The 18,813-nt window shown below is 43.8% G+C and overlaps 1 protein-coding gene across 2 annotated transcripts in view; it reads left to right on the top strand.

Moving 5' to 3' along the window:
- CACNA2D3 (calcium voltage-gated channel auxiliary subunit alpha2delta 3) overlaps positions 1-18,813 on the top strand; it is an 890,062-nt gene that overhangs the window by 442,227 nt on the left and 429,022 nt on the right. For both annotated transcript variants that reach the window (XR_014021224.1, XM_081287674.1), the window contains exons 10-11: positions 11,506-11,595; positions 17,926-18,039. Coding sequence is in view for 1 of the 2 variants with exons in the window: in XM_081287674.1 (XP_081143800.1) it covers positions 11,506-11,595; positions 17,926-18,039 (204 nt within the window). In the remaining variant the exon portion in view is untranslated. The remainder of the gene's footprint in view (positions 1-11,505; positions 11,596-17,925; positions 18,040-18,813) is intronic.

The raw sequence follows: 18,813 nt of genomic DNA, 5'->3' as shown, positions 1-18,813 counted from the left end.
GTTGGGTGGGGGGTGGTGTCCCCAATGAGTGGCTCGGTTTTCCAGTCACATGATGTTTCTAATTTTCAATCATTTCTCAAACCCTATTTCTGCTTCAGGAGCTTTTACAAATTTTTTTTTTTTTCCTAAGTGAATTTCAAATGATTCTAAATTCTCCACCTTTCAATTTATGTCCAACCTCCTAAGACTGCAGGGGACTTTCTTACCCCTAGAGGGCATCGTCCCGGTCAGCTGGTCTTTTATATTTGTCTTCAAGATCCCAGTGATTCGAGTCATTCAGCAGTGGAGTCCTTTTCCCTCTCAAATGCTGTTTTGTGAATTCAGTGTGCTTGCTCTGTGCTCATGACAAATTTTTTTAACCCGAAAAAGCAGGGGGCATACGGCCTTCCAGTCCCTTCCCCGACGGAACATCAGAAAAGGGATGGAGAATGGAGCAGAATCTCCTCAAATATGGACAAGAGTCCCTCTCTTGGTGCAGGTCATACTTAATACATGGTACTATCTTGAAAGTTCTATTCAGATTTTGCTGGGATGTGGAAGGAGAAGAGGAGGAAAAGAAAAAAAAAAAGAGTTGGTCCCTAGTATTATTGGAGTCATCGGCATTTTTGTTTTAAAAATAAACGAATTCAGTGCCCATAATGTTAAAGCAGTGTTTACCTTTTAAAAAAAGATTGCGTATCATATTAACTTATCCTTTGGAGGAGATGGAAATTGGCCCCAGGGAACTTCCCTTATCTACAACTGTTCCCCTTACCCACCCCCCTGCCATGTCTGTGGTAAAGTTGGAGTCTTAGTCATTGCAGTGGGATAAAATAGAAGCCCAGGCCTCAGCCAGAGGGAAGGCAGGAAGGGAAGATGAGGAGAGCCCAGAAGGGACTCCCACCTGGCCCCCACCTATCACTGGGCTGTCTGTCCCCTGTACTGAGCCCCCATGATCTTTATCCACACCCTTTGAAAGACATGGAAAATAACAACCCCCAAGGGGAAGGATAGAAGAATGGGCTCTCAACGTTTTGCAATTTTCCTTCTCTACAACCCTTCACCTGACTGCCCCAGGTCTCCCTCCAGCTGTAACCAACCCGTTTCCTGCTGGGACTCAGCCCCTCTAAATCCTACAGCCCTCAGACCCTACTGTAGCCAGTGGCCATTTTCCCTCTTGAAAACCTGCCCCTCCGTTGCTTAATAATCCGTTGAGGTCTGATTCCAATTCTTATTTTCTTTCTGTATTCTCTTTCATTTGCTTTCACCCTTAATGTGCTGTAGCACATTCTCTCAAGGATGCCATTAACCAGGATGAGACTGAAAGACAGTGTGCAGGTGTGCTCATTGCCGGTGTGTCCCAGGACCTGTGGGATTCACAACAGCGCCATTCATTCTGCCACCACGTGGCTGTCCCAGGGTTGCCTCCTTCAGTTTCCTTAGAGGTCCAGCCTTCCATATCTGGCAGGGCTGGAAGTGGGTTCCATACTGTGCCCCCCTATTGGAGGAGCGTTTCTTTTTCTTAAATGGCCTGATGTTTTGTGGTTAGTTATCTGCTTTAGTCAGCTTTTTTATTGCTGCGACTAAAAAACTTGAGCAGCACAATTGTAGAGGAAGAAAAGTTTGTTTGGCTGCTCATGGTTTCAGAAGTCTTGGTCCATACACAGCCGGCTCCACCATTGGAGACTCAAGGTGAGGCAGAAGAGTGTGTTGGAGGGAAGTGGCTCATATGGTGATCAGGAAGCAGAGAGAGAGAGAGACTCCACTCTCCAGATGCAAATATGTACCCCAAAGGCATCCTCCCAATTCTCACCTCCTCCAGCCACCCCTTCCCTGCCTTGAGTTACTACTCAATAGATCCCCACCAAGGGATTAATTTACTGATTGCATTAAGGACCTCATAACCCAGTCATTTCTCTTCTAAACCGTTTTGCATTGTCTCACACATGAGCTTTTGGGGTACACCTCCCATTTAAACCATAAAAGTCTCCTTGACTTAGGAAGCCAGCAGGGTCTTTCTCGTGGATTTAACAAGGAAGCACTCTTGCAGAACCATACCACTCCTAGAACCATTTGTTCTAGAGACTTATCTTCATAGTCCACTGGAATCAGGAGCAGCCCCAGAACCCCGAGTCACAGAGGGAAATGCCAGAGGGCTTTGTGAAGATGAAGTCAGGGAGCCCTGAGGAGGGCCTGAACCCCAAATAAAGGATGTACTGCAACACCTAGATTTTTTATATTTATGAAGATTGTTATACCCGTGTTAGATAATATTTTGCTTTTTTTCTCTGCATGATGGGAATTATGGTTTTCTTTCTGAAGTCCTTTTAACCTCAATTAACAGTTTAGAAGAGATGTGTTAATTAAACACATGAAACCCCTTCCTTCCGAGCTAAAACACAGATAACCTCCAGAGCATTGGGAAGATGCCCAAACTCTGGGAAGGGATAAGTCCTGTTTCTTAGTCTGACGTTGCCAGCCTGTTCAGCACCAAATGAGAACTTGATTTGTGAGCCAGCTAAAATGGCCCAATCCACAGTGGCAGACAAGACCGGATCCCTCGTTTCTCCTAATCCCGCCTTGCTGGGATAAGTGATCTGTGTTCAGAGGAGGGGCCCCTGGTCCTGCTGGATCTGAGAGGTAGAGGTCTTAGTGGACCACTGTGAAAATGGACCACCCCCGGGACATGAAGAAGCGCTACATGAACAGCATTCTCAGATGGGCAGAAATTCTAAATGTCATGAGGCTTCCCCACAAAGAGGACCCGTGCTGCGAAACTTAACACAGTGGATATTTAGTTGAGCCGTGAGGCCTCTAGAGGGTACGTTGTATTTATTAATTTATATGTCTACCTGTCAGGTTGACTACGTAATTACAACCAGGTGTTTTGCTTTAGAAAAACAACTTGAATATTTAAAAGAACTATAACTTTAATCTTTCAAGAATGAGTTCAAAAGACAGAAATTGTTTTTTTTCCTTTATCATCATGTCATAAGATTCCTTCTGGGAGAGATTTTTCAGTTGTTATTTCCCTCACCAGTGATTAAATCTTAATTTTCTGGAATAGGAGCATGCATGTTGTCTATAAAGCCCTTTGTTGATTTCATGTCCTGTGGTTGAATTTCCTGTGGATTACCACTGTTTTGTTTATAGCATGTAAATGGCCCTGTGTTTTGAGGTCCGTGTTCCTGTTTAATTTATGGCCCACCTGCTGCTTATCTGAGGGTCTCTGAGATCAGCACATCTGTCCCATATCATGAACCACACAACCTATTAGACAATCTTTGTTCTGAATCTGAAGGCCTCTTGATCCTTAAACAACCATTCTGGCTCATAATTTATTGAACATGAACTCTAAATGTCTATCAGTTCCAACAGAGTTGTTTCCTTCCTGGATCTCTGAGCCCAGGGTATACCCAGGGTACACCAGGGGCTCACACCTGCCAGGCAAGTGCTCTACTACAGAGCCACACCCCCGGCCAAGTGATTTGTCAGATAACTAAATAGCTCAAGAGGGAAGCTTCTTTTTCTGCAAAATTTTCATCTAATAAATGAGGAGGGGTGATGGAATTAAAATACCCCACCATGTCACAGCCTCTAATGCATAAACGAATCTAGGCATCAGGCATCAGTGGCTTCCATCAATGCAGGGAGGCCACAAATACTTGTCTGAGGAAACATCAGTACCATGAGTGACGTTCAATATCAAATAAATAAATGGCCCAACTGCAACCTGATCAAGCTGCTAAATCTAACAATCTGTTAAATGACACTTCAAGAAAACAATCAGTAAAATAGGGACTCTGGAATATTCTCCATGACCAACAACCTGATTTGTTCAACAACAACAACAAAATCAGAGGAGAAATAACGGAGGAAGTAACCCTAGCATAAGAGACCTCTCTGAACTGATCACAATGATATAGACCTCATTTGGATCCTGGTTCAAACTATGTGACTCTGATTGACATTATATAACATGTGTATTAAGGTCTTGTTTGTTAAAGTCTTTTTATTTCAGACACATATATTGCAGTGAAATATTTATAGATGAACTAATATAATGTGTATCAAAATAAACTAGGTGGGGGTGTATTAGTTATCTATTATTGCTCAAAACAATGAACATTTACTATCATATAGTTTCAGGGGTTAGGAGTCCAGGTGTAGCTTACCTGGGTTGTTCTGGCTCAGAGTCTCTCATGAGGTTGCATCAACATGTTGGTGGGGGCTCCAGTCTTCTGAAGTCATAAGTGTTCTACTCATGAGACCTTGTGCTTACTGGGTGCTTGCTATATGCTCACTCTGCATTAAGTACTTTGTATTACCTCAATAAATACCCACAGTACTCTGTATTACCTTATTAAATGCCTACAGTACTTAGCATTAAGTACTTTTTATTACCTTATTAAATGCCACAGTAGCTCTGTGTGTGTGTGTGTGTGTGTGTGTGTGTATATATATAAATGACCCAATCATTTACCTTCTACAAAGTGGCCAAACTATTATTACTACACATATATACTATGATGTAGGCACAAAGGCGTTCACCACAGTAATGGTTGAAAAAACCAAAATCCTAGGAACCTAAATAGTCAGGGCCTAGGCTAATAAATGTTTTATGTCCCTAAAAAGTACAGTGTCATACAAGCTATTTGTTTATTCTCAGACTTGAATGAGAATGGAAGGAATTGAGAAAATTAAGTTTAATACTCCTATTAAGTTTGACAAAATAGAGGGATCATTGAAACAAACATGTTTTAATTGAATATGTTTTGTAAAGCTACACAAATCTACCAAGTGATTTCACCCCAAAAGCTTTTAATTTAATTGTCTCCTGGGGTCACTTGTCTGTGCCAAAATATGCCCCAGAAATGAACGTTGCCACTGTTCCAGGGGCGAGTGCGGCTCTGCCCTGGATCTTTGCACCACCCCCCCTGTCTCACTGGGCAGCAGCTCTGAGTTTGGTGTAGAGAGCGGTCAGCATGACAGCATGGGATGGTTTGGTGAGGATGAGCCATTGGCATCCACAGAGCCGCGTCTGCTTCATATGCTCCCTGGATGCCGGCTGTAAACACATTGCTTCAGAGCGGAGGCATCCACAGAACTGGGTACCATGTTTGGAATTAACTGAAACTCTGACTTCTGTCAGCTCTCACACACCAGAGCTGATGAAGGCGTTCTTCCTCAGAAACGAATTCAAATCAAATCAAGGTTTCCACGAAGTTTATGAAGGATGAACTTGAACCTTTGCAAATGTCAGGAAGATGTGCTGTTTACACACACACCACGGGGTACCTTGCTGAGACAAAGCAGGTGCTGCTGTCCCAGGAAACCTATGGGGTGTGGCTTTCCTCCATCTCTTGAAGGTTCACAGAGCCTGGATCCTGAGGTGCTCTTCTAAGTACAGGTGACCTCATAAGGAGGACCATGAGCTCATGAAAGGCTGCTCTGGACACAGTTATTAGCATGTCCCTCTTAGCAGTTCCTTGGGAATGTGGGCTGCCTAGGTAGGGTACCGTTCTGCTTTGGAGAGTTCCCAGTTGTACAGGATCCTCAATTCTGAGCTCACTACCATCATCTTGCATGGAATAATTAGCGCTTTTGCCATTGAAATGAAGTTGGAGCTAATCTGTCTGATATACCTGGTATGAAATAACATTCATTGTTCACATCCAGGATTTCTATCTTGTCTCTAATTTGGCGCTGCCATTAAACAGCTGCTCCCTTCAGACACTTCAATTTGTTCTACACAACGGGAAGGAGAAATGGGAATGGCTTCTACACGGTTCTATCAGTATCTGTACTTTCTCCCCCAAATTGCAAACAGCTGGTTGGTCCTGCCTCTCTCCTACCAGCTTTCTTGGGACATTCTGTTTTTCAACTTTGAGAAACACCACAACCCCACTGGAATCAAGTGGCAGTCTGATTTATGGGAACCTGGGCTTGGAGGTGACCAGAGCACAAGATGGTACCTTTCCTCTACAATGCACTGACTTTGCAGGGTCCTACACCCTGGAAGCAATTGCTAAGAAAAGGCTGCAAAATTCAGCCTCGGAATTCATGGGCTAAGTGGGAGCATGGGGGAAATCATGGGTAGGGTTGTAGGGTGTTTTGTCAGAAGGAATTGCATCAAGACAAAGAGCCCATATTTATATTAAATAACCTCATGGCACTGGTGTCCGAGTCAGATTGGAAGACAGGTGTGGGCACCTTCTGGGTCTCTGATGAGTGGATTTTGCACTCTGTGTTTGGACTGCAGAACTATCAGAAGGCTTACTTGGAAATCTTGCCAAGGAGGTTGGCATGAGAGAGACATGATCATTGGGACACTGCTCATCTACACAGCCTGACCTGACTCATGGAAACCACATCCCTCTTTTAGGAAAGGCAGATGGTACCATGTCTGGTACTGTCCAGCTCTGATAGAGCTGGAAATTGGAGAGGCTGTTCAGGGCTCTCTTATAATGCCTTAATTTTAGTTTGTCAATGAATGCATACCTTGAGACACCTGACAGTCACAGTGCACAGTTATTCACTGGAGTCAAGTGCATTTGAGAAAAAAAAAAAAACCTTCCCTGGAGCTGCCCAACAGAAGTCCATGTTTCTAGGACATTAAAAATGCTGTATGTGAATGGGGTAGTGGGCACCCAGGCGACGTATCTCCATGGATCACATATTTGCTCCATTGTTCCATTGGGCTTCACTTACAGACAGCACATTCAAAGGTAAATTTATTAACAGTTTCAAAACAGCAGCAGCAGAGCATGCAACCGCACATGGGGTCCTTCTCAGCATGGGTTCTGGGTCACTGAATAGGTCACATACTCATGGAATCAGCCCTGGACAGGATCATGGTTTTACTGTATGCTTCACTTTTTCATGGAAAGGGACAGCTGCGTCTTGTGTGTGTTAAGGGGCTCTATTGCCCAGGGCTGTAGGTATGGGGCTTGGTACTTTGAAACCCACTCAGCTTTATACTTGCTGTGCCATCTTGGGCAAATGATTTCTCCAAGCTGAGTCTCCTTTAGCCTATGTATAAAATAGAGCTGTGACCTTTCTTTTAGGGGTGTTAGCAGGATCAGGTGAAATACCGTATTAAAAACACACAGTGCCTGGCAGGCAGGTGGTCACGGTGCCAGGGTTGGCTGGTGTTGGAGGATGTGGTGAGGCAATTTCAGAAACCTTTCCGTGGCCAAGTGTCCTAATGGGTATGAATTTCATTCCTAAGGTCTGCAGTTCTTGAGTGACCCTGATGGGTATCATGTATACGTGGCCATTAGCTCTCATTCCCACTAAATCTGTCTGTACACCACAGCTAGGACCATGGGCCTTCAGGGATCTGGGGACAGCAGGGTCATTTTGTCTCCTGATGTCCACATTGGACTCAACTCCCCCATTTTGGATCGGGAGGACTCAAACATTTATTATAATCACATAGGGAGAAAATATAAGCACTGTTGTCACAGAAAGAGGGATCAGTATCATTCAACTAAATCAAATGCTGGTGGAAGGAGAGGTGACTTCCCTGGGATCCTGCGCCGGCCTGGACGTGGTGACTGTTTGGCAGAGATAAGCGGGCTCTGCGGTGCCCGCTGGCTCCTGGGCACAGGCAGCCATGGCGCGTGCGGGTTCATCTCCCCAGGCGTTAAGCTACACTAATTGCTTTGGAAGCAAGGCCTTTTCCTGGGCAGCAGCATATGTTGCATGAGTCGCCTGGAGCAAAGATAAAAAGCCACCCTCTTCTTCTGTTATTGAGGTTTCAGAATAAAATGGAACTGTCACCATTTCCAGTAAACTGTTGATTTTAACTCAGAAATATGGTGAAAACTGGCCACCTTCTGGCGCAGCGTTGTTGAGCAGCTCCCCCTTACCAGTCCTGAGCCTTCTGTCCTGGAGCTGGCCTCTTGAGGACACTCAGGGCTTGGAGTCAGTGCAATCAGCCTTGTTCCTATCCACTTGGACAACCTGACCCTTGAAGGGCAAAATAAGTCATTTTCCAGGGTGTGTGAGATTATATAGTTGCAAATTAGAAAGTTGACCTAGATGTTTGAAGAATAAAGCTTTCTAGGTTTTTTTTTTTTTTTTTAATATTCAAATACTGAAGACAGTTCATCCCTCCCTCCTCCTTTCTCTTTTGTGGAAGGTTTAAAACTTTTTAACCCACGATGTCTCATCATCCCATACATGGAACACCTAAAACAACTTGCACACTGAATACATCATTCATGATAACTTCGAAAAACATATTTGTGTTTTTAGAGGTCTATTCTTTTGAGAAAAAAATTGGTACATGATTAGTGGTAATATTGATTAATATTATTGATAGTATTAATATTAGGAATTATAACAAATTTTAATGAATTCTAGGCGATAACTGCCAACCTATTTTAATGCATCTGTATCAATTTCATTGATGGATCTGCAGAACTGAAAACTTGGGGCTTAATGAGTTAGTGAACTTGGAGATACACCTATATGGTATCATGTATGTATAACGGAGTTTGAGGCAATGATACAGGTTGAGACAAAAGCCAGAGAGTGTGGACATGAGATAGTAACAGACTCACAAAGATAATGGGTGATGTTACCTGGGCAGAGCCCCCATCTGAAAAACCATAGTTTTCCTCTAATCACTTTTGCCTGTATCAATGGGACCCTAACTAAATATCCTAAAGATGGCTAGCACCCTCCACTCTCATTTTCCCTGTGGTGACTACTCAGTTGCTGCTCTGACACTGATTTCCTTCTCTGCCATGAACCCTGGAGGGACCGTCTTTTCTTTCAGTGACTGTGAAATAAAAACAGCCTCATCGGGCTGGGGATGTGGCTCAAGCGGTAGCGCGCTCGCCTGTCATGCGTGCGGCCCGGGTTCGATCCTCAGCACCACATGCCAACGGGGATGTTGTGTCCGCCGAGAACTAAAAAAAAAAAATAAATATTAAAAATTCTCTCTCTCTCTCTCTCTCTCTCTCCCTCCTCTCTCACTCTCTCTTTAAAAAAAAAAAAAAAAAAACAGCCTCATCTTTCTCTTTCACTAGAGTTCTCTTGGATGGCGGCTTTTTCCTGCTCCATACCCCTATGCATTAAGAAGGAAATGAGGGAGGTGTCTCCTTCAGGCTTTGGAAAGGTAGAGGGGGATTGGGAATCATTTCCTACCTGCCGCTCAGAGGCCTTGGGCTCTTGCTGTTCCACCCCTAAGGTGGTGCTACCCACTCCCACTCCCCAGGGCAATACCCTGGTTGGAGCTCATGCTGCTTGTCATGGGGCACAGCAGGTAGATGGGATAGCCAAGACTAGAACTCAGTTCCTGACTCCTAGCTCGGTTTCTTTCTTTATTTTTCTTTTTTCAGAACCCACAGGGTCTTTCTGCCAATTGCTTATCTACAACAATGATAATGAGATGGCATTAAATGTAATATATATATATATATATATATATATATTTTTTTTTTTTTTTTTTGGTACTGGGGATTGGACTCAAGGGCACTTAACCACTAAGCCACATCCCTAGCCCTTTTAAAAATATTTTACCTGGAGACAGGGTCACACTAAGTTGCTGAGGCTGTCTTTGAACTTTCGATCCTCATACCTCAGCCTCCCAAGCTGCTGAAAATACAACAATTTCTGAATCTTACAGTGGCAACAATTGGGAGTAGAGGAGAAGAAATTAATGGTGTGGCGAGAGATGCAGGTGGCTCCTTTTCCTTCCAGAAACTGCCCTTCGGGTGCCTGTGGCTAGGATTCATTTTTAGCATCATCACAGATGATTCCTGGCTGTTGGCAGCCAAAGCAGCAGTTGCTAAGCCATTAGGCACGTGAACACCGAGAGCCTGCTGTGCATGAAGCACCTTGCTGTGGCTGGCATAGGCCCTCAGTGAGCCACACAGTGCCATGCCACCATGCCAGTGAACAAGAAGAGGAGAAGGGTGCAGAGGTGAGATGAGGAGGATCATTTTTATATGGGAAATCTCATCAGAGATGGTGTCTCACCATCCAGTATCTTTCTGATGTTTTAGATAACTGTAGGGACCCTTTCAATTAAGAGGCCCAAATCCAGCTAAAATTGGTTAAGCAAAAGGGCAAATTTACTGATTCACTTACCTGCAGAGGAACTGCAGGGATGTTTTCAATTAAGAGGCTCAAGTCCACCTAAAACTGGTTAAGCAAAAGAGCAAATTTACTGATTACCTCATCTGAAGAAGCTAGTCCTGGATGGAGGGGCTCAGGTCATGTCATTATAAGATCCCATCTCGGCCCCAGCACTGTGGGCTCTGCCGTCCTTGGCTATCACCTTCCTCTAGGTGAGCTCTTTCCCTGCAGTGTGAGCAGGTGATTGCGGACACCCCTGCTCCCTCCCTGACTTCTCAGCAATTGAGCTGGAAAGAGAATTTTCTCTCGCATTCCAGGAAAAGTCCAGAGATTGGGTCAGTTTCTTTGTGTGACTGTGACTGGCCCTTAGGGTAGAATTCACAGATCGGACAGACCTGATAAATGGACCCCACCCATTCATCTGGAAGGGAGAAAGATTAAACTCATCCCGACTGTGTAAAGCATGGAGGACAGAAGGAAAATCAGAAGGGGAATGGGTACCAGGCAAGAATCACACATATCCACTTGGTACAGGCCTTAGTCCTTCCTCTGACTCACCATTAGTCACTGGCATGAGGAGGAGAAATGACTAATGCATCTATGGGTCAGTGCTATTCAGCAGGACTTTCTGCAATGGGTCAGAAAGTCCTGGTAATGGTGGTGTTCTTTCATCTGCACTGTCCAGTGCAGTATCCTCTAGTCACATGTGGCCAACAACCACTTGAAATGTGCCCAATGCTATTGAGAAACAGAATTTTTAATGTAGAGTAATTGTACTGAATTTAAATGTAAATAGCTATAGTTGGCTCATGGCTTCCATTTTGGACAGTGTGGCTCTTGGTGGAAGTCACATCATGGGAAATAGTTCTCTGGAAGGCAAGAGCTAGTTTTGTAGAATAGTGGGCTGAGGGTTGCATGCAGTTCCTAAAGACCAGGCTGTTGACTTGGTTCAGTTTGTGGAGGAGGAGCAAGGTGCAAGGTGGATCTGCATAGCATGGGAGAAGTATTCTAAGGGATGAGTGGTCTGGGAATGCCTCCTGGGGCAGGAAGCAGGTGATGACCACACTGAGACCCCAAAAGTAGGTGAGAAAGAGCTTGGCAGGGGAGCCAGAGGATGGGCATGTACCAAGTCCTAAAGTGGTCAGGATGGGTCAAGAGTCCCAGGAGATGAAACTGGAGAGTTAATTTGGAAATTCAGATTAATTTCACAAGATTCCGTGTTTTCCCTAAACTATATTCAAAGCTAATATTAAAGATAAATGTTATATCCAATGCATTCCTATGTTTTGAATGTAGAAGGAAAAAAAAAAAAACAGCTCTGTTTGTGTGGGTCTAAGTGTCATTGGTCTTGCTGTGACATGTGCCTGTCCACTGAAGGCTGGCATTTCATGTGACAGGATGGACACTAATGGGTTTTCTGCTTTGTTGTTTCAGCACTTCAGGGAGCATCTGGACAAGCTTTTTGCCAAAGGAATTGGAATGCTGGATATAGCTCTGAACGAGGCCTTCAACATTCTCAGTGATGTAAGCTCTTCTTTGATTTGCTTTTCTCATCTCTGAAAGAGTAACTGTGTATCGCTGTTACTATAAGCCCTGGGGGTGTTCTGAGTATAAACAGGCACACACAGAGTGACATCCATGGCAGGGATTGAGCCAGGAGCTGGAGAACCAGCCAGAGGTTATTCAGGCCCCTTTGCAGCTAGAATCCAGGTAGCCGGGCAGGAAAGGCTGATGCCATTTTGCAGGTGAGCAAACTGAGGCTCAGGGTGGATGAGTCTCTCACTCAGTGTGTGATAGGTAATTAAGGCTGACTTCCAAACTTAGGTTTCTCATATTCCACTTTTCTGACCTCTCAAGCCAAGGATTGGCCCTAATTTCTAGAGTCTCTTTTATCCGCATCTGTTGGCACAAAGAAGGCCAGTTCCACCTCCATCCTGAGCCGGTAGCATGACTACAGAGGAAAAGAAAAAAACTAGAAAGGCAGGGGCCACAGTCAGTCCCCTTATTATAAACCTAAGGCTGTTCCCTCTTGCCTTCCTCCAAGGTGATTAATATTTATGCGTGAGTTTGTATTTGGACATCTCTAGTAAGAGCATATTAGTGGTTTAGAACATAGTTGGACGAGGCAGAGGGCCAGGCCACCCCTTTAAATTCCCGTTTGAACACTAGGAGAGTGCCTTCTGGGGGTGCGGAGCTCTGAATCTTGCAGACTCTTCCCACAAGGTAATGTCGAAAAACCTTATCACAATTTTGAAAGTTCACCCAATTTTTATCTCAAAAACCTAGTGGCCAGGGCAGGGGGAGTTTACTCTGAGCTAGAGGATCTATTTTTGGAAGCCTGTCTTTCTGTGGGTTTTTGTTTTCCTGCTGTCTGGTCTCAGTGATGGAGGAGTGAGTTGGAGATTATGTGGAGTTAAGCTTGGACCTCTGGGATCAGGCTTGCTGAACTGAGAGGCAAGGCTTGCTGTGTGACCTTGAGAAAATGATTCTCAGTCTCACCCTTATTTTCCTCAAGTGTAGAATGGGGACAGAATTAGACCCAGCACTGGCCAACAGGAATTTTGAGGCACGGTGTAAAATGAAAACACAGGGACCCTTGTTCACAAAAAAGTTCACAGAGTGTCACATCAAGTATGGAGCTATGTGGGGCTGTAGCGTGGGCACTTGTGATCAATGTGTGCCTGCAAAGCCCATCTTGGGAGACCCTTTGTGTGTAGGGGGTGAGAGTTCGGTGTGATGACATCATACCTGGTTGCTTTTAGCAGAGTTGTATGGTCTGGGTGTGCCATCACAGAGACCACCGAGACAGGAGGCAGCTGCTACTCTCATTGGCTCTAGACACAGAGCCCACCCCAGCCTGACTCTCATTGGCTCTAGACACAGAGCCCACCCCAGCCTGACTCTCATTGGCTATAGACACAGAGCCCACCCCATCCTGATTCTCTAGACACAGCTCTAGACACAGCTCTAGACACAGCTCTAGACACAGCTCCACCCATCCTCGACTCTGCTCTAGAGGCAGCGCCGGCCCCCACATGCTTTACTCTATACCCGTGTCTGTGAATATCTGCTTCCCTAACTCGCCCTCTCACTTTACCCTGTCTCTTTTCTTCGTCTATCCCTTCCATTCCTCCGTTGTGCTTTTGGACACTCCTAAGCCAATGACACACCCAGGTGAATGCTGGTTGGCCAAGATCTCCACCATGGGGTTTGAGGGCATGGCAGGAGATGCCTCCCTTGTCTTGGTTAAGGGTGCACTCCCATGTATTAAAGGCCTTGAGAAGTTCTATAGGGAGCAGACCTTGCAAAAAAGTATTTATACCATTACTCACACATACTGGCTCAGGAACACTTTATATAATTATCATAAACTCAGTTTTAACATCTGGTAGAAGACATGGCTCACTGGGCACACGTCAGGGTCGGGTATTCTGTGTGTCTTCCAAGATGTCATAGTCACACTCCCGCAGAGACTACCTAGACCAAAGAAACCACCAATATGGAGTGGATTTTTTTTTCCCCTTGAATCCTTGTGTGGGAAGAAGTGCTTTTGAACAGGGAAACCCTCCACATACCTATCTCTCTGCCTTCGTGTGTAAAAACCTGTGTGGAGTCTGCCAAACCAGAAACCCAGATGGGCTGAGCTGTAAATTCTGGACAGCAAGAAACTGAGGCATCAGTAAAGGTTTAAAAAGGTCCCTCTTGAGATGGGTGCCAGTTGGCACCATGTTCTTCTGAGTGCACATTGATCCCAGAGAGAGAAATATTTCCATCCCATCTCTTGCCACTGGGCTTTTAATAGTCAAATTCTTCAACAAACATGGGGATGGTTAATCTCCCATGAAAATGATACTTTATCTATTTTCCACTTCATCATTGTGACCTTTAAGTGATATAACTCTCTTCCTGTGTATTATGTCTGCCTCTGCAAGCCAGTATGAAATTAAAAAGAAAGAAAGCTATTTCGCAAAATGTGTGTGTGCATGCATGCACACACACACATACACACACACACACACAGAATTGCTATTGTGACTGTGGCTGGGGTTTAGAGTGGTTCAGAGGTTACGATAATTAAATGGAGTTAATTCTGTCTTACAATTACCTACATTTCAGTTTTGGTATTTGCTCACAAGACTTAAAGGCTTGCAGTTGTTGATACCAGTGGCTTTGAAAGGAGCATTCAAATAAACTTCTAAGCCCCTTCCAGCTATTGATCTCCTCTGCATTCATTAGATGCTGTAAGAAGACAGAGCCAGTTTGCTAACAGCAGTTAGCATCTACCTTGTCATGTGACAACTGCAATTATCTTTTTTGGCGATGAATGTGATCTTTGCAGTGATTACCTTTTAAAAAATTTTTCTTAGCCAATTAAATAAAATTCAGTGACATTTCAAAGACTGTTAATCACAACCAAATGCTCTAAATGTCAGGATGCATTGAAATTTTCGCTGCTAACTGATGAATCACTGAGCTAATTGTAGTTCATCATCAGACCCTTGTCATTGTTATTATTATGGAAAACACTTTCATCACTCTTGCTATTCAATAAAAAAAAGTTCTAGACAAATATGAAGAGAAGAGATATTACTCATCAAAGCATTTGAATTTAATTGCATTCTTCAAAATTCTCCAGCTACAGATTGCAGCAGAAAATACCAGGGACCAGCCAGAGAGGACAGTAATGTTTTAAAGTAAATAGCTCCTGGCGGCCCCTTTCTTCCATTCTGCATTATTCAGATATCTTCATTTCTCTCTCTTTCTTTCCCTTTGTTTGGGAAAGATTTTCCAGAATGTTTTCAAATGAGTTGTATGAACAACAGCTGAAGGGCATCCTGATTTTCATTCCTCCTGAGCGTCTATAACCTGGAGCATACATCACTTATCTTCAGTGACTTGCTGTGGGGCTTATTCCCTGCTGCGAAGGCTGTGTGATGTGAAGCCTCCCCAAACATTTTCCAGAATAACCTGTTCCCAAGGCCGGGTTACAAGGTGGCTTTTTCTTACTGCAGTAAGAAATAAAATGCATTACCACGAGAGTCTTCATGGGAAGGAAGGTGGGATATTTATTGACACTTGGACATCTGGTTGAAGGTGGATCTTGCAGTGAGGAGAGAAGGGCAGAGTCTTGATGAGGTTCCAGTAAGTACTGTAATGTTGCCAGGCGCAGTGGTGCATGCCTGTAATCCCAGCTGCTCGGGAGGCTGAGGCAGGAGGATTGGAGTCAAAGCCAGCCTCAGCAATGGCGAGGCACTAAGCAATTCAGTGAGACCCTGTCGCTAAATAAACTACAAAATAGGGCTGGGAATGTGACTCAGTGATCAAGTGCCCCTGAGTTCAATCCCTGGTACCCCAAAAATGAAACAAAACAAAAGCCCTGTAATATTATTGTGGAGGATTGGTGGACACACATGGGAAGATTTTGAGTGTAGGGATTCAAGGAGTCTCAGGGTGTAAATTTCTTTTGCTGCTTTCTGTCGAAGAGTTGATACATCTCTCAGGAACTTCCTGGAATAAGCAGGGCAGTTATTTGCAACTTCTATCTTCCAGGGAAGAGCTTTGTGGAATAGTAAGACACGGTGATAAAGACAGTAGAATGGAAGTCATTGGCCAACTCTGTCATGTGATGGCTTTGGTTTCCAGGTATTTTTATCTACTAACATGGTGGCATCATAAGCCTTGTGTGCTGATAATTCAGGGCATATGTTTGGTATAAGTCATAGCAGTGGCTCTTATGGCCAGGACTAAAGTGAAGCAAGTGCCTAATACATAGAATTTAAGGAGTAGTCACTGTCAAGGTTGTAGCCATAGTACTGATACATGACTCTGGAATTCTGGAAAGGATGGAGAGAGGAAGAGGCAGGAGAAGGAAATTAACATTTGTGGAGCCCTACCATGCACACCACATTAGTCTCTTTTTTGTTATTATAACAAAATACCTGAGGCAGGGTAACTTTATATAGAAAAGAGTTTTATTTACCTTACAGTTAGGGAGACCCAAAGTCTAAGATCTAGGGGCCTCATTGGATTGGTCTTTATTGAAAGTCTAATGACAGATGATGGCATCATGGCAAAAGTGTGAGAACAAGAGATGGTATCTTGAAACTGGAAGCCAGAGCAAGACTAAAGGTCATGCTCACTCTTACAATTTGTTCTTTTGAGAACTGCCCACCCACCCAGCCATCCATTCATCCGCTCATCTACCCATTCATTCATCCACCAATCCATCCACCCGCCCACCCACTCATCCATCCACCCACTCCCCATCTATTCATCTAGTTATTCATAGTCTAACTCCACATCAGACTTCTAAGTGCATGAACACTGGGTGCTACTAACTTCAACTCATAATGCTTTTTCCCCCCCTCTCTGGTTCACTAGTGGCCATCCAGCAAGGCCAAGAGTAAATTCCATCTTTCCACAGTGTCATTGGCTAAAAGATTGTACACACTGGTCATGCTCCTACTTGGCACTTAGATTTTGACCTCTTTCCTTCCCCCTTATCCCATGTAGGCACTTCCTTCAGGTATTATTCAAATGTCACCTTTTCAGTGAAGTCTCCCCTGACTACTTTTTTTAAAAATTGTGTATATTTATATATGTCGTAGATGGACCTTTATTTATTTATTTATTTATTTATTTATTTATTTATTTATTTATTTATTTATTTATTTATTATGTGGTGCTGAGAATCAAACCCAGTACCTCACACATGCTAGGCAAGTGCTCTACCACTAAGCTACAACCCTAACCCTTCCCTGACTACTTTTTAAAAAATTTTTCCCTTCCCCTTTCCTATCTCCCTCTGCTTTCCCCCCTTTTACCTCCTTAGTGTCATTATTATCAAACATACAACATGGTTTATTTATTAATCTTGTTTTTTGTATGACTCTCCAAAGAGAATATGAAGCTGCAGGAGATAAGAGGTGTTTGTGTGTGTTTTATCCCCAGCCCTATGTGGGCACTTAGCAAATCCTTTTAGAACAAATAAATAAAATTTTCAGGTTATAAAGGAGGGAGTTTTACTCCTGAAGGTTTAGGATTTCCTCTGTGTTCCACAGGCCTCAGCGTTATCATGTAATTGTAGGGTTTTAAAGGACATGGTATTACTTTGAATTGCACCACTAAAAGCATTCATTAAAGGAATTTTTCACCTTGGATTTAAGGGAGGGACACATTACTCAGCCAGCTATGTTTGGTCACTCTGGATCATCTTCAAAAAGACGAGGAACTTTTAAAACACTAGGGAAAGGTGGAAGTTTTAGGGTTTTGCACACCATTGCACAATCTTGGAATTTCAGCATCCCATACATACCAATGAGTGAACTAATACAAAATGTTACATGTGAATAACATATATCATTAACAACCCCCTAATTAAGAAGTGCTAAAGCTTCTCATGTAAATTGTCCTATTCCTGAATTTATTCTCTATTGTCCTTGAGGTTATTTTATGGCACATTGTCTGCCCATCAGACCAACTCTAAAGAGCCTCCTTTAGATTTTGAAGATATGTTGCCTCTTTGACATCCTGCTGCCTGCAGAATATGCCCTTAAATCTCCTTGTGCCAACTCCTTTGGGCTTGTTTTCTGAAAAGTGGTCCATGCTTGAAGATATGAGAATTTATCTGGGCTACAATTTTTCAGAAATCTTCCCAGGGTCTGCCTTTAGTTCCAATCTGTCAGAGCAACCATGGTGGTCCGTCACAAAAAATGTATCCTGTAGGTCCTTCTGGGTGGTGCACAACGAGCTCTTGCACTGAGAGGTTTCCCAAACCCTCCTTGTGCCCCTGAAGTCTTGAAGGTACCCACAACTCTGATGTGTATTTTATTTTGAGCTTATTTCTGTTTGCAGTTCAACCACACGGGACAAGGAAGTATCTGCAGTCAGGCCATCATGCTCATAACTGATGGGGCAGTGGACACCTATGATACCATCTTTGCAAAATACAACTGGCCGGACCGGAAGGTAAGTGGACGCCAGCGCCATCTCCATGGTGGAGTCTTTATCATCACCTTCTGATTGTCTTCAGATGAGTGTCCCATGTAGGCTTAATCTCATAACGACCTCTGGTTTCTCAGCCCTGCGTTTTTTGGTTGACCAAAGCGGAATACTATGGCTTTCCTTGTCTTCAAAATGAAACTGTTTGGAAAGAGAGAAGAAACCCGAAAAATTATGTTTAACATGTTCAGTGAAAAGATTCACTGTGAAGAATGCTTTGTTCATATCGGACAGCCCTTCTCTTTATTTTTATTTACCGCCTCTAAAGGCAGAACTGCTTGCTTGACCCTGAACCTACAGAATGGTGACATCAGCCTGATGGGCCTGAAAATGTCTCCTTTATGAATCGTGTTTCTATAGTTCCTTCCTCCACCCCAGTACCACCTAGATGGAACCTTCTCTCCATCTCTCAAGGCTGCCTCTGCCTCTTTACAAAACTCTTCTGCTCTCTGTTCTAATCTTTCTTTGGTTTCCAAGTGGACATATTTATTTATCTGGGGTATAACATGCCATGGTGCCCCTGGATGATATTTATATTTCTGAGTGCCCTAATTCAGAGGTTCCTTAAGCTGTCAGCTTGTCTGAGCTGCCTGAGGAGATGTCTACTATTATGAATGTCTGGCTCTTACCCCACACTTGTGGAACTGTTATCTCTGGAGATGAGATGCTGTAATCCGTGTTTTAATGAGTTCCACTAGTAGGCACAGGTCAGTCAGTTGGCAATTGGTCATCACTGTTTCA

The sequence above is a fragment of the Spermophilus citellus genome (assembly GCF_964194105.1).
Source record: "Spermophilus citellus genome assembly, chromosome: 3".
NCBI classification, from domain to species: domain Eukaryota; kingdom Metazoa; phylum Chordata; class Mammalia; order Rodentia; family Sciuridae; genus Spermophilus; species Spermophilus citellus.
The sequence above is the reverse complement of the archived record's forward strand: the minus strand, read 5'-3'. Positions and strand labels throughout refer to the sequence as shown.